Source organism: Panthera leo, chromosome A2, assembly GCF_018350215.1.
Source record: "Panthera leo isolate Ple1 chromosome A2, P.leo_Ple1_pat1.1, whole genome shotgun sequence".
Taxonomy (NCBI): Eukaryota; Metazoa; Chordata; class Mammalia; order Carnivora; family Felidae; genus Panthera; species Panthera leo.
The window spans coordinates 95,711,651-95,724,065 of NC_056680.1; the positions used below are offsets into that span (position 1 = coordinate 95,711,651).

General features: G+C 37.9%; 1 protein-coding gene across 1 annotated transcript in view; it reads right to left on the reverse strand.

Moving 5' to 3' along the window:
• CALCR (calcitonin receptor) overlaps positions 1-12,415 on the reverse strand; it is a 60,429-nt gene that overhangs the window by 26,036 nt on the left and 21,978 nt on the right. Inside the window, exon 6 of the mRNA XM_042927578.1 lies at positions 8,202-8,328. Coding sequence (XP_042783512.1) covers positions 8,202-8,328 — 127 coding nt within the window. The remainder of the gene's footprint in view (positions 1-8,201; positions 8,329-12,415) is intronic.

The window sequence follows — 12,415 nt, forward strand, 5'->3', positions numbered from 1 at the left end:
TTTTTTCAGGGCAACTTCTCTGTAGAACTTTTTGTGTAGCTGCAATAGACCTACTCCAAAGAAATGTTTTGTGTCATTTGAGGGTGTGTTTGGATGTGTGGATCAGGAAATACTGGAAAGGTCTGCTTCTGGTTTCTCCGGGGAAACATGTCATATTGGGCCCAGGGCCATTGAAAGAGGGATTTTATACTTTCAGAGTCAATGTGGGGCTTCCTTGGGAGACAGGAGTCAGACCTGTAGGGGCAATGCAGTCTCCTGTGAATGGCTCCCTGGATTAGAACTTTGTCTGTGTTCTAGCCACTTCCACACAGACAGCCAGAACTGTTCACAGATGAAAACTGGGGTGAAACCATCCAGAAGAAGTAGGAGATGGGAAGGAGTGATGAGTAAAAATGCAGAGAAGAAAATCTTTGTAGGAGAGAAATAGGCTAACCACATCTAAAAGCCAAAACAAAAAGGACTCTGATCTTCTAGTTAATTTTGTTGGAGTCTGATAGGTTTCTAGAAATCACATTTCTGTTCTTCTCTGAATGTTCCAGGAAGAGCTGGCCAACATATATATGTACGTCAACAGGGCACCAGCCGGCACTGCATCTCTGGCTTGTTCTGCCTCTTGTAGATCATTCTGTCTTGTGTGGGCACAAACTTTTGGGAAATGGAGGCTCATCTCCCTGATCTTCCCTGAATTATTTGGAACTGGAGTGAACAGTGCTGTGAATTTGTGGGCAAAGTTTTGTTTGTCTACCAGGGAGGATGGATCAAATAAGACTGACATTCGTTTAAGCTGGTAATTTTCCCAGCTCTCTTCTCTTGAAGTGAGAGGGTGATTTTGATACATGGAGAACTAGAAAAGGAATATTGCTTAATTTTTCCTCTTTATCCCTTCATATATCTTACAAGCTTGAAAATTCCCTCTAATCTACTCCTTGATATTGAAGTCGAAAAGGTATGGGTATGAGTTCCTGAAAGCCTCTTATAGTGTACCCCTCCAAAATAGGTTCAGTTCAAATGTAATAACAAAAGAGTATACAGTGGTGATCTTCCTATGGGGGTGATTTTCTCAAATTTTAGCATGCATCAAAAAGCACTGGGAGGGGTTGTTAAAACGCATGTTGTTGGGCCCTACTAATAGAGATTATGATTCCGAGGGTCTAACATAGGACCTGAGATTCTGCATTTCTATCAAGTATCTGGGGATCCTGATGCTGTTTTTCCATGGGCCCCTCTTTGAGTGGATTTAGGGTATAGATGTAATTTCCTCAGTATCTGACTCCTGTTTTAGTTACTTGCTGGCCTTCCAGTGCCGATAATCCTAATTATCTATGTTCCAGGAGACTCACAATGCGGTGGGAGAAGTCCCGACTTTGAGTCACATGTATACTAAAACCTCATGAGGAGAAATTACAGTACTTTTTGTCAAGATGCCAGTGCAGTTGATAAATGGAGGAGCAAAAAGGCACTCATATCAACTTGAAAACTGTCAACTTGTACAGTCTTTAAAGCTAGCTGAATGAAGGAGAAGAATCCCCCAGTCAGAAAGTCAGCATTAAATAACTTTGTAAGGAAGTACCACAATCTTTCTGCAGAGGAATTTCAGGATGTAACATTCTCAATTAAATGCGAGTCTGTCATGCAATTCTGAGCTGATTTCTGATAAAGCTTCAGAGAAAATGAGCTTGAATCTGTGGAACTATAGTCATGATTCAGTGTGTTTAGGGGGGAAAAAGCACTGGAGATAAAAGTCCCATCTAAGATAAGTACATTGGAAGATGACCCACACATTGGCAAAGGAAGTGCTCTGGAAGTATTCAGAAAACAAAGCCATAGTAAACAGAAAAGCAGGATACACACATGATGGAAAAAAAAAAAAAGCCTGTTAGGAATGTGACGAAGGAAAACAAATTAACAACTTGCTACGCTCAAGGGTCTTTCTCTATATGATATAATGAGGATATTATGTCACTCTTCACTAGAAGTTCTCAAGCCATGACTGAGTTAGTTTTATTTTCTCAGACCACCGCTCTTTTGGTTATTTCTGACTTACTAACCTCTAAGTATTTTTTGCATTTGGCTTTTACACTTAGTCCTTTTGGATTTAAGCAAAATTTACAAATGCTCTGTGTTTCCAATCTCCTATGCTATATAACACAGAAATGAAACTAGGTGCACAGTTAGAAAATGACAAGTACTTAAGGCCTCATGGCTGTGGTAACAACTATAATATAAGTAATAATAGATAACATTTGACAGTTGTTATGTGCCAGCCTGGTTTTGAGCATTTTAAGTGTATCAGTTCATTTAACCCTCACACACAACTCTATGAGGAAGGTGCTATCATTATCTCCACTTTACACATTAGGAAAGTGGGTTTCAGTAAATTGCTCAACATTACAGAATAATCTCTAAGTAAGTAGAAGAACTACAGGATTTGAGATCCTCTAAGATCAGCAAGACCAATTTGGAGCAATCCAGCTAAGCACAGCGATTATAGCGATGAACCAACAGGGTTGGTTCAATGTACAAACTCCTTCATACAACCAACAGAGTGGTTCTATCTCAACTAAAAGCTTTTGAGAATAAAATCTATAAGCAGTTCTGCATAAAATGCATGATAACCTTCTCAAAGCAGGGGAAACTAGCTGTAAACGTTGACATGAAGCCTTGCTACACAAACCACATCACAAGGTACCATTTGTAAGTCACTGATTTCCTGTGCAGAGGAACCACCCAGATTGGCCAGATGAGAGAAACTGGAGGTTGGGTTGATGTTTATAGCCATTTTAGTAGTAAATGCTTCAAACCCATATGGGAAACCATATAATCTTGGTTAAAATATCATTTATTGATTTGATGTGTAAGTAAAACAAAATGGCATAAATGACCAGAGTAGGATATTTCATTTCATTACCACATCTTGGCAACATGCTCTCTGCATCATCCCTCAAATCCATCATACTTTTTCATTCCCAATCTAATTTCTTCCACAGGCTACTAAACTGGATAATTCCAATCTAGTTTTACCTGCATTGACCTCTCATCTCAAAAACTCTGCTGTCCCTGTCACCTCTCTCACATGGAGATGCCCTCCCTTGCACCAGTCTCCTCTGGGCTGGGTAGGAGGGTTCTAGTTTCCACCCTGGCTTTCAGCTGTCTCTGGTGCCTTAGATCTCAGCAATCATTCCAAACCTATCTTTCTGTGACTATGATGAAGTTCTGACATAGTCTGGTGGCTCAGCTGTCCTGAACAAATTAGAATTAGAAGAAATCCACTTTGTTTTTCAGACTTTGCTTATATAAGAGGCTATAGAAAATGTGTCTCGATTATTTTGGCTTTTGAAGTGCAAAATGCCCAGATTCCCAGTAAAAACTAATCTCCCTGTATTGTCCCTTTCAGACCCAGATAAAAAGTTCAGAGAGACATTTCTTCCTAGAAAATGACAAGTATGCTGCCAGCTTCCTTTAGATGCAGTAAGAACAATGCTTTTAATTCTGCCTCCTGACTCTACATGAAGATCATCAAATAAGCAGATGGAACAAGAAAATGAAATTTTAGGTATTATGGAAATGAAATACTCAAATGACACAAATGACAATGGGCAATTTTCACATCACTCAATAAACTGAGGCTCTATTCAGCCCTTATTTGTGCCATGAGTTATTTTGAGTTTAACTTTTAAAAAAAGAATGTCAAGGAATGAAATTCTCACCCTTGGTTTTACAGGAGAGAATCTGCCTAACCAAAAAAATTCCAAGGAAAGAAACTAGCTACTTTGATGGGAAAGGGGCTGCAAGTCCGTAGGGATTCCCTACTGAGGAGTGAGAACATTGTTTGCTTTTGCCCCCCAACGAAATAAACTCTTCTAGAAGTAGTGCAACAGCATTTGGGATGATGCAGCCTCCTTTTACAAGAAATAACTTTCTTTTTAATATATTCCCTTGGGCACTGGGAAGGAAAATCTTTTTGCCTCTTAACTGCTGATTCGGTGACCTGAGAATTGGGTCAGAATGAAAAAATAATCTACAACTCTGCTTTTAGTTTGCTTAAGAGAAAAAGTGGGTTTAAAAATTACATATTTTGTTGTTGTTGTTGTTTTTTTAAAGGAGACATACACCTGAATCACAGATAAATGGAATGCTGGCAAATATACTTTAATTTATGACTGTGGTTATTTTTTTATGTTAGTTGTAATTTCAATAGATATATGTAATTGACAATGTCCAATGACTTCTTTTTTTCAAAAATTTCTTGTGCTTTTAAAAATTTTTTTTGGGGGGGTCTATTCTTGGGCTTTTATTATCTCCAGTCTTCTTGGCTATGGAGAACCATAATCTAGTGTTTTCTGGAATGTCACTCTTTCAAGAAAAATGCAATATTTCAAATGATTCATTTAAAGTAACATTTAAATATACAATTTTGCATGTGACTTACTAATATATTGATGACCTGATTCTCGGTGTTTGGATGCTATTTTTTCTGCCTTTTTAAGCAGTGAAGAACTTTACTCTTAGGAAAGATGGGACTTTCCTAGTCAAACTTCTCCTAGTTCTTGTTTATCCCCTGTAAATGTAAATATATCACAATAGGGAAAATTTCTCCCTTCTCAATTCCAGAATTTATAGCTTCAACTGCAATTCAATTTCATTGTCTTTGGATGGGAAACGATACTTAAGAAATTGGGCTTCTCTGAGTGCATTAATGACGGAATATGTGTTTTCAAGGTGAGGTACAGCACAGATTTCAAGACTGTTGTCTCTCTTGGAAATACTAAATAAGCAGTTTCAAGGATGAATAAATAACATAGAAGACATGTCTACTTGAAGGTTGTTTCTTGCCCTTTCTTGAACTTTGCTTAGACAGAGCAGCCCCAAGTTTTGCATACAGAGAGTTGGAGAAAAGATTTAACAAGATCTCACTGGAAAACAATGACTATTTTCAAACAGAAAACATACTAAAACCAAATGACCTAGTTTTTGGTGGGGGGGCAAGTGTATGCTTCACAATTTACAAACATGAATTAATTTTTGTTGTTGTAGTCATTTGTGTTTAGTCAACACTATTTATATATATTTGGTAAAAGGCATGAATTTCCAAATTTTGTTTTATGGAAGAAACAGACTTTTGGAAATGTGAAAGAGGGCACATTGTGTTCACACATTATGACGTTCCCTGTTTCCCACTGTCAGTGGCTTGTTATTGGTGGCTTATTCTCATTTTGTCTAACCTCAGAGGAGAGGAGGCTTCTTTTTCACCCAGACTTTTTGCTCCTGTGTTCTCCGTTAAGAAACCCCACAAACACTTGGAAATAGGTAAACAAAGGACTGAACCCCACATGTTTGGTTGCAATACAACAGCAATGGCTGTTTCCATATGAGGCTTAGTCTATTCGTAGGCATTGTGAAGAAGACGTCATAAATAGCCATCTTCCCCCAATTCTATGAATGTAGTTCAGCTTGAAGACTAAAATTCGAGTTTTGGGTGATCGACAACACTTGATTGATTGGATTAAATTCTGCCTTTCAAGATTTTACAATTTTTCCCTAGGAAGTTTATTCTTGCATAGCTAAAAATAACAAGTCTGTTAGGTTAACAATATATTGATTGGCAGAACCAGGTGCTAGTCATGTCATAAAGATAAACTTCTTTCCATTTTTCAAACTTATGTCATTTTGAGATTGCCTAATGTGTGCAACAGAGCCACCCTCACTCCTCCATACCAGAAGAAAGCTTCCTGTTAATTTCTCTGGCTCTCCTATGCTCACACATTCTCCCAGGAGATGAGCTGTTGAACTGGGTCCCTAAACATCTGCTTATAGGCTTTATTATAGGTTTCTAGGCAAGAGAGAAGCTGCAAGGCAGAGCTGGGCTGACTTGTTGGCTAGGAGGCAGCCTATGCATGGTAACTGGCAGAGCAGATAGACATGTGTGCCCCTAAAGTAGCCTATGAAAGTGAAAACATCCACTGTTAAGAGCCATGAATAGACTAATAAATGGACCAGGGAAGCCAAGTGCAGAGACCTAGGAAGTCAGTTATAGGGCAAGAGTTAGCAGCAACTGTGTGAGCGATCATTTGCAATACTGTGCCTTTGGGAATTTTTAAAAGTTTTCTGCTTCGGGGCATCTTGGTGGATCAGTCAATTGAGCATCTGACTCTTGATTTAGGTTCAGGTCATCATCTCACAGTTCATGGGATCAAGCCCTGTGTTTGGCTCTGTGCTGACAGCATGGAGCCTGCTTGGGATTCTCTCCCTCTCTTTCTGTCCCTTCCATGCTCATGTGCGCATGTGTGCTCTCTCTCCACCCCCCACCCCCCACTCTTGAAATGAAGAAAATAAAGCTTAAAAAATTAAAGCTTTGTGCTACTTTTGGGACTCCAGGACAAGTTCTTGGAAGTAAGCAGGGCAGTTTTTATTTTTCTCGTTGATGGATAAGGTTAAATGGCTTCTGTAATTCAATAGTGAATCCAGAAAAATCCTGAATTTAGACTATTTCAGGAAGATAATAGGTTTAGTATGATTTCACAATGGATGAGAAGCCCCCTACACCCTAGGAGCCAGAGAGAGGGATGGTGGAATGATACAGGGGTATGAAACCCTCACAAGAGAGATGGGACAGAGGTTACTCAAGAATTTACAATACTTCATAACGTGACTGAGTGTTGCTCCCATGATTATTTAGTGACTAAAGTGCCATTTCCAGGCCTACTCCATACAGACTGTAATTTGTCAGGATTTCCACACTTAATGTTGTATGGGAAACCAAAAATTTGAGCCTTTTCTGATGAGAGATGCTTAGTTAATTGCTTTTACATTTTAGTAGGTGTCAGCTTCCCTAATGAAACATAGTATACATGCCCAATTATGGGCAATTACCACTTGGGAATGGCTGAGACTATTTCTTTAAGAACACATCTTCTTAAGGAAATTAATCAAGAGCTCCATGTGGTATATAGGAGAGAGGATGGGATTTGTGTGAGACAGGTCTGGGTTTGAATCCCATCTCTAACTAACCACAGTACAGAGGACACGTCCCTTCACTGAGCCTCAATTTATTCAGTTAATAATGAGAATAATATCCACCCTTTCCTGGGGTCTTGGGAAGACTAAAGGAAATGAAATTATGTTTATTAAAATCAGTTGACATTCAAAAAGTAAACTCATCAAGATGAACCCATTGGGTCACATTCTGTAGGTAAGATAAGACTCTCAGATAACAGATGCCATGATCTTAAGAGATGGACCATCATACCTTTCTGGATATATTCGCACTGCAAAAATTATTAACACTGTGGATTCATTAGAAGCCAAATTAAGCTGCTTTCCCATGCCATGCCACTGTCACACAGGATGCATGCTCTGGGCAGATTTCACGCATTTTTGTCTTTGGGTTGGCAGAACTGTCAAATGCCACTTTTGAAAGATGAGGCTATCTACAGATGCTTGCATAACACAGTTAAGCAGAGAAACAAAAATAAAAATATCCCTTGGTCATTTACTGTGGGCTGAATAGCTTCTGTTCATGCTCTCAAATGCACTCTCCACCCTGCTCCCACTGCCCTGGGCCCAGAGAAACACATCTGTACAACTCCATCCTGGCCTCCTTGCCTTCTGGTTTACGGCTGAGCTCTGTTAATAGGGATCGGCGGCAGAGATTGGGAGCTGAGAGTGAGTGAGTTAGGGGTATTTAAACCCTTTTCACGTTATGCAGACATAGAATATGACAGTATTTATGTGGGTTACTAGAGTAAATGCATAGCAACCCATAGCTAAATTGACTGGCGCAAGCCCAGCCTGGTGTCAGGATGCTAAGGGGAATTACTTTTAAGGACACCTGTAACCCATTAGTGACACACTGGGGCATTGCCTTAGTACACCTCAAATTGCCCATGTTCACAAGATGGGCTCAGTAAACTTCCCACAGATGTGAATGAATTTTTAATTCATAGTAAAAACTCAAGATTTGTTGTATAATTCTTGTTTGGTTATGACTGAATTATTCCCAGCCCTTTACTACTGCATATAGCAATTACTTCCAATAACTATATAGAAGTGATATGTCATGGTTGATGCGAAACTCAACTGTAAAAGTAAATATGATCACACATGTAAACAGTTGCTTCAGTTAAACACAATAGCACCATGTTCACTCTTCATGTGTACTACATCCTTAAGAACAAATCAAAAGCAAATCATGCAGTGTTTACCGGGTCCCTTCTCACAAGCTCTCCGTTGGGTACTACTTCAACCAGGTGGATGATGATAATCATAGAATTCAGAATATAAGTCAGAAACATGTTCTTGTGCAGAGTTACCCTTTGGCAGCCAAGGTTCCTGGAGGAAAAAGTAACAGAAAGCATTAACCGGTGCCAAAAATATTGACATACCTGGAAAAAATTTTTTTTGGTAATATTTGTATTATTTCCTTTAGCAATAGATGAGAGACATATAGAAATAAGTGAGGCTGGTCCCATCTTTAAGACTCATTACTACTTTTCTGCCTGATTTTTAAGAACAGTTTTCTAGTCACGGTAGCTCATAGTTTTCAGTCCTCAGGGTGACTTCATACAATAACTGAAAGAGTGAGTGATAAAATCACTTTTAATTATACCAAATGTCATGAAATTAATTAAGAGAAGGACTCTTACAAGAGAAACCATTAGGGTTTGGAGTGTGCTTCAGATGAAAAGTCGAATATTCATTGATGTAACCAGGCAGAAATTGTGTGGCAAATGGGATAACAGAGCATGAAGTCAGAACCAAGGCTGCCCTTGACAAAGTACTGAATCTGTGTCCTTGACCCATCACAGACACAGACTTTATTAAGTCTCCGTCATTCTTCTCTTTTGCTATTTTTTCCAACGTCTTCGTATTTCTCATATTCCAACTGGAATCAACTCTGTGGTTCTCCCTTTCCACATCCTCCTGATGGTGGAGCTCAGACACAGGCACAGAATTCTACATAGGCTCAAATTTGATCTCATTATAAGGCATATTGTGGTTTGGATCTGATGAAACCCATCCACGTGCCACTGCTTGTTGGCATAGCCATTTCCCACCTTTTGGACACTAAAGAATTTGTTGGAATTTTCATTCCTTTCTCCTCCATTTCATAAGCTTGTACATACGTATTTGTGTGAAGATCACATAAATAAACATTAGTTTGGATATCCTATTCCGCTTTTTGATGCAAATGGAGAGAGTCCTGCAGGATGGCTGTAACAAAATTGGAATGATTATCCAAGAGGAATAAAAATCTTGCATTTACCATAACTGATCCAGTCAAAAAACATTTAGCATAATGTGAAAATCTAAAACATTCAATTAATGATGCCAATGACTGATCATAGTAATTATTCCTAATTCATGGAATAAAGTTAGGATTCCAGGAATTTTGAAAAGGAAATTCTGGGGAAAGATGGAATATGAGAATGGTCTGGCTTTACTTTAACAATGCTTTCCTAAATTTCGAATCAAAAGAAAATGCAATTATCTGTTGTAAAAAGTCGATTTAAGTAATAAGGGCATCTGTTAAAACATATTTTGATTATTGTAACTACATCTTTCAACATTCAGGAAGCACAACCATTAGTAAGTAGTTAACACAGGATATCTTAAATTTTTCAACTTGCTGAGCAGGGATAGAATGCAGAACTTTATATCCAGGAAGGGTTTAGAGAAGAACTGAAACACACGCATGTGCACACACACACACACACACACACACACACACACACAAACACACCCCTGTACTACTTTATTTGACAGCAGAAAACTCTGTTAAATAAACCAAACATAACTTGTTCTATAATAGTACTATAAAAGTAGGTTGCAAATTTAAGGCTTTAAAAAGAAAAAATTACTTATGGGAAACATCATACCCATTTATACTGCATAAACTCTTCAATATTGCAACTGGTACATTAAACCTGTGACCTGCCATTTTGCATATAGTCATAATAGCATTTCATAATTCTTCTCACTGGGGGGCAAATATCTGTGGCCTCATTACTGGATTCTGCCTGCCTTAAACCAACGACACTTGGCATTATCCAGAACTAAAGAGTATGGATAAATGCATCACACAGTGCCGCTGTTCTCATGCCTGGTTTTCTTCTGATCGGGTAGAGTTCAATAATCTGCTGATATACAACATTAGTTTAAAGGACTGGTTAATGCTCAATCTTCTGTGTAAACCAAAAATCGACTTCTTCTACTTCTAGCTTATTACTCCCTGGCCCTTTTATCCTTACTTTATTATTTTTTTCTCTTAAGACCACCTTCTGACATATCATATATTTGTTGATTGCCTGTTATTTTCTCCGTTTCTTTCACTAGAGTGAGAGTGCTAAAGGATTTGTTTTGTGCACCTAGAACAGTGTTTGACACCTTGTAGGCTTGATACTCATGTTTTTTAATTAAAAATCTTTACATAAGAGCAATTTCCTTCTTCAAGCAGTGGCCAGTAGTTTTCCATTATATCAGAGAATTACATTAAGTGCTAGATTGTGTAATATCTTATACTTTGAATCATACTGAACATTTGCCAAGTTCTTACTATAGGTATTAACTACCTAATATTGGACATTATGCTGTTGTTCAACAGTAGCTAAAACCTGTATGTGGTACGGTGTTAATTATATAATGAGAAAATGAAGGTTTAAAGCTGGATAAACTATTAGACTCCAAAGGAAGAATATGACTAGTATATAATAAGAGTTTGTGTCTTAAAGTTTCAATATAATTTCTGCTTATTGAGTTTAAAAAAATTTTATTACACTTACTTGACAACATTTAAACTCAGCTTTTTGAAGCAAGTTAGAGTTACTTTAAATTTATTAAAATTCCTTCAGTAATCTAACACATATCACTGTGTACCCATTTAAAAATCCAACACACATTACCATATGGTTCAGACCTTTGGTAGATACTAGGGATATATGGATGAACAAAACAGCCTCTGCCTTCAGAGACCTTATATGCTAAATAACTGTTTATTTACTCTTATTATGATTACTGCTCTGAAGGAGAGGTATAGGATGCTAAAGAGGGTAACTGAACTTAACATGAGTAATTATGCGCTCAATTGTTCTCAATGCAAATATCTTGTTGCTTGAATGAACATGATCTGTCAGATCTGAAAGGTCTTAAGTAGAAAATAGCACAACCCTGATGTTAGCTATACTTCGTTCCTCTTGATTAAAAGAAACAGTTATTTAGATAGACAGAACATTGCTTACTCTTTGCAAGACAAGGAACCCTAAGTACTATAGATTCTCTAATAGCAGGAGGATAAGAGAACATGATTGACATCTGTCTTGGCCCAAAGTGTCACTCAAATGTGAGGAAGAGATAATGATTTACCTAGGTATGAATCTCAAGATGTCATACTTTAAGACTAAAGCTAGATGTTATTTTCATGGTTTTAGCTTACTTGGGGTAAATCTGCCACACTATTTGTTTCAAATAATTGGGACCCTATGTATGTATGTGTGTGCTCTTGGGGAGCTTGTAGTCATATGAGAAAGCATTTATATTTGCCTTGAGTTTTGCATATTGCATAAAACAGTCTGATATCAGAGGATAAGGAAGAGCAGTGTTCAGTCCTTTATAAGACAGTGTAATTATAGTCACATTCAAAGTAAATGAGGAAAGACGCAAGCAATGAAAAAAGTAAAAGTTGTTTTGAATTTACTGATGCATGAGAAAATGTGCATTGGAATAACTGTTGTGATTAGTACAAGGAGTCATATCTTTCAGTGTAATGCTAAATTTTTCTTTACCTGGCTATCATATTTTGTTCACAATAGACCAGACAAGTGAGGAGAAGGGGAGGGAATCATGGAATGGACTGCATTAAAACTCCTAGAAGAATTTGAAACCCAATACTCTTTATATCTTTCCCCTCTGACAAGAGACTTTATACCTTTGGATTTAGCACAAAATCTTTATCCTTAAGGAACTCCCTTTTGATCATAATTCTTGCTTCTTTTCCTACTACCACTATTCTATGAGTGAACAGTTTACCAAGATATGACTGGCAGTTATCTTTTGTGTCCTGTTGTGTCAAGGGTGGGTTGGGAGAAAGGAGGTTATCTTTGGTGCCATTGATTTAGTGGTTTCTTTGGAGCAATAGGAAGGCAGCTGGAGATGTATTATAGTGGATGCTATAGAAGATAAAGTGTTATCTATCCATCCACTATGTAGATGTGACAGAATAATAGTGAATGCTGATGAGTAGAGAGGAATCAGTATTGCTTCTGGAAGGTCCCAGTGGAAAACCTCCTTTTGTGCTGATATGGCCAATGTAATGTAATGTAGACAATGTAATGCAATAAAGACACCCCCCCCCCATCTTCCAACATATATCTCTATTAACTTTCAGGCAAGAGTAATTAATATTCAAAATTTAACAGTAAGT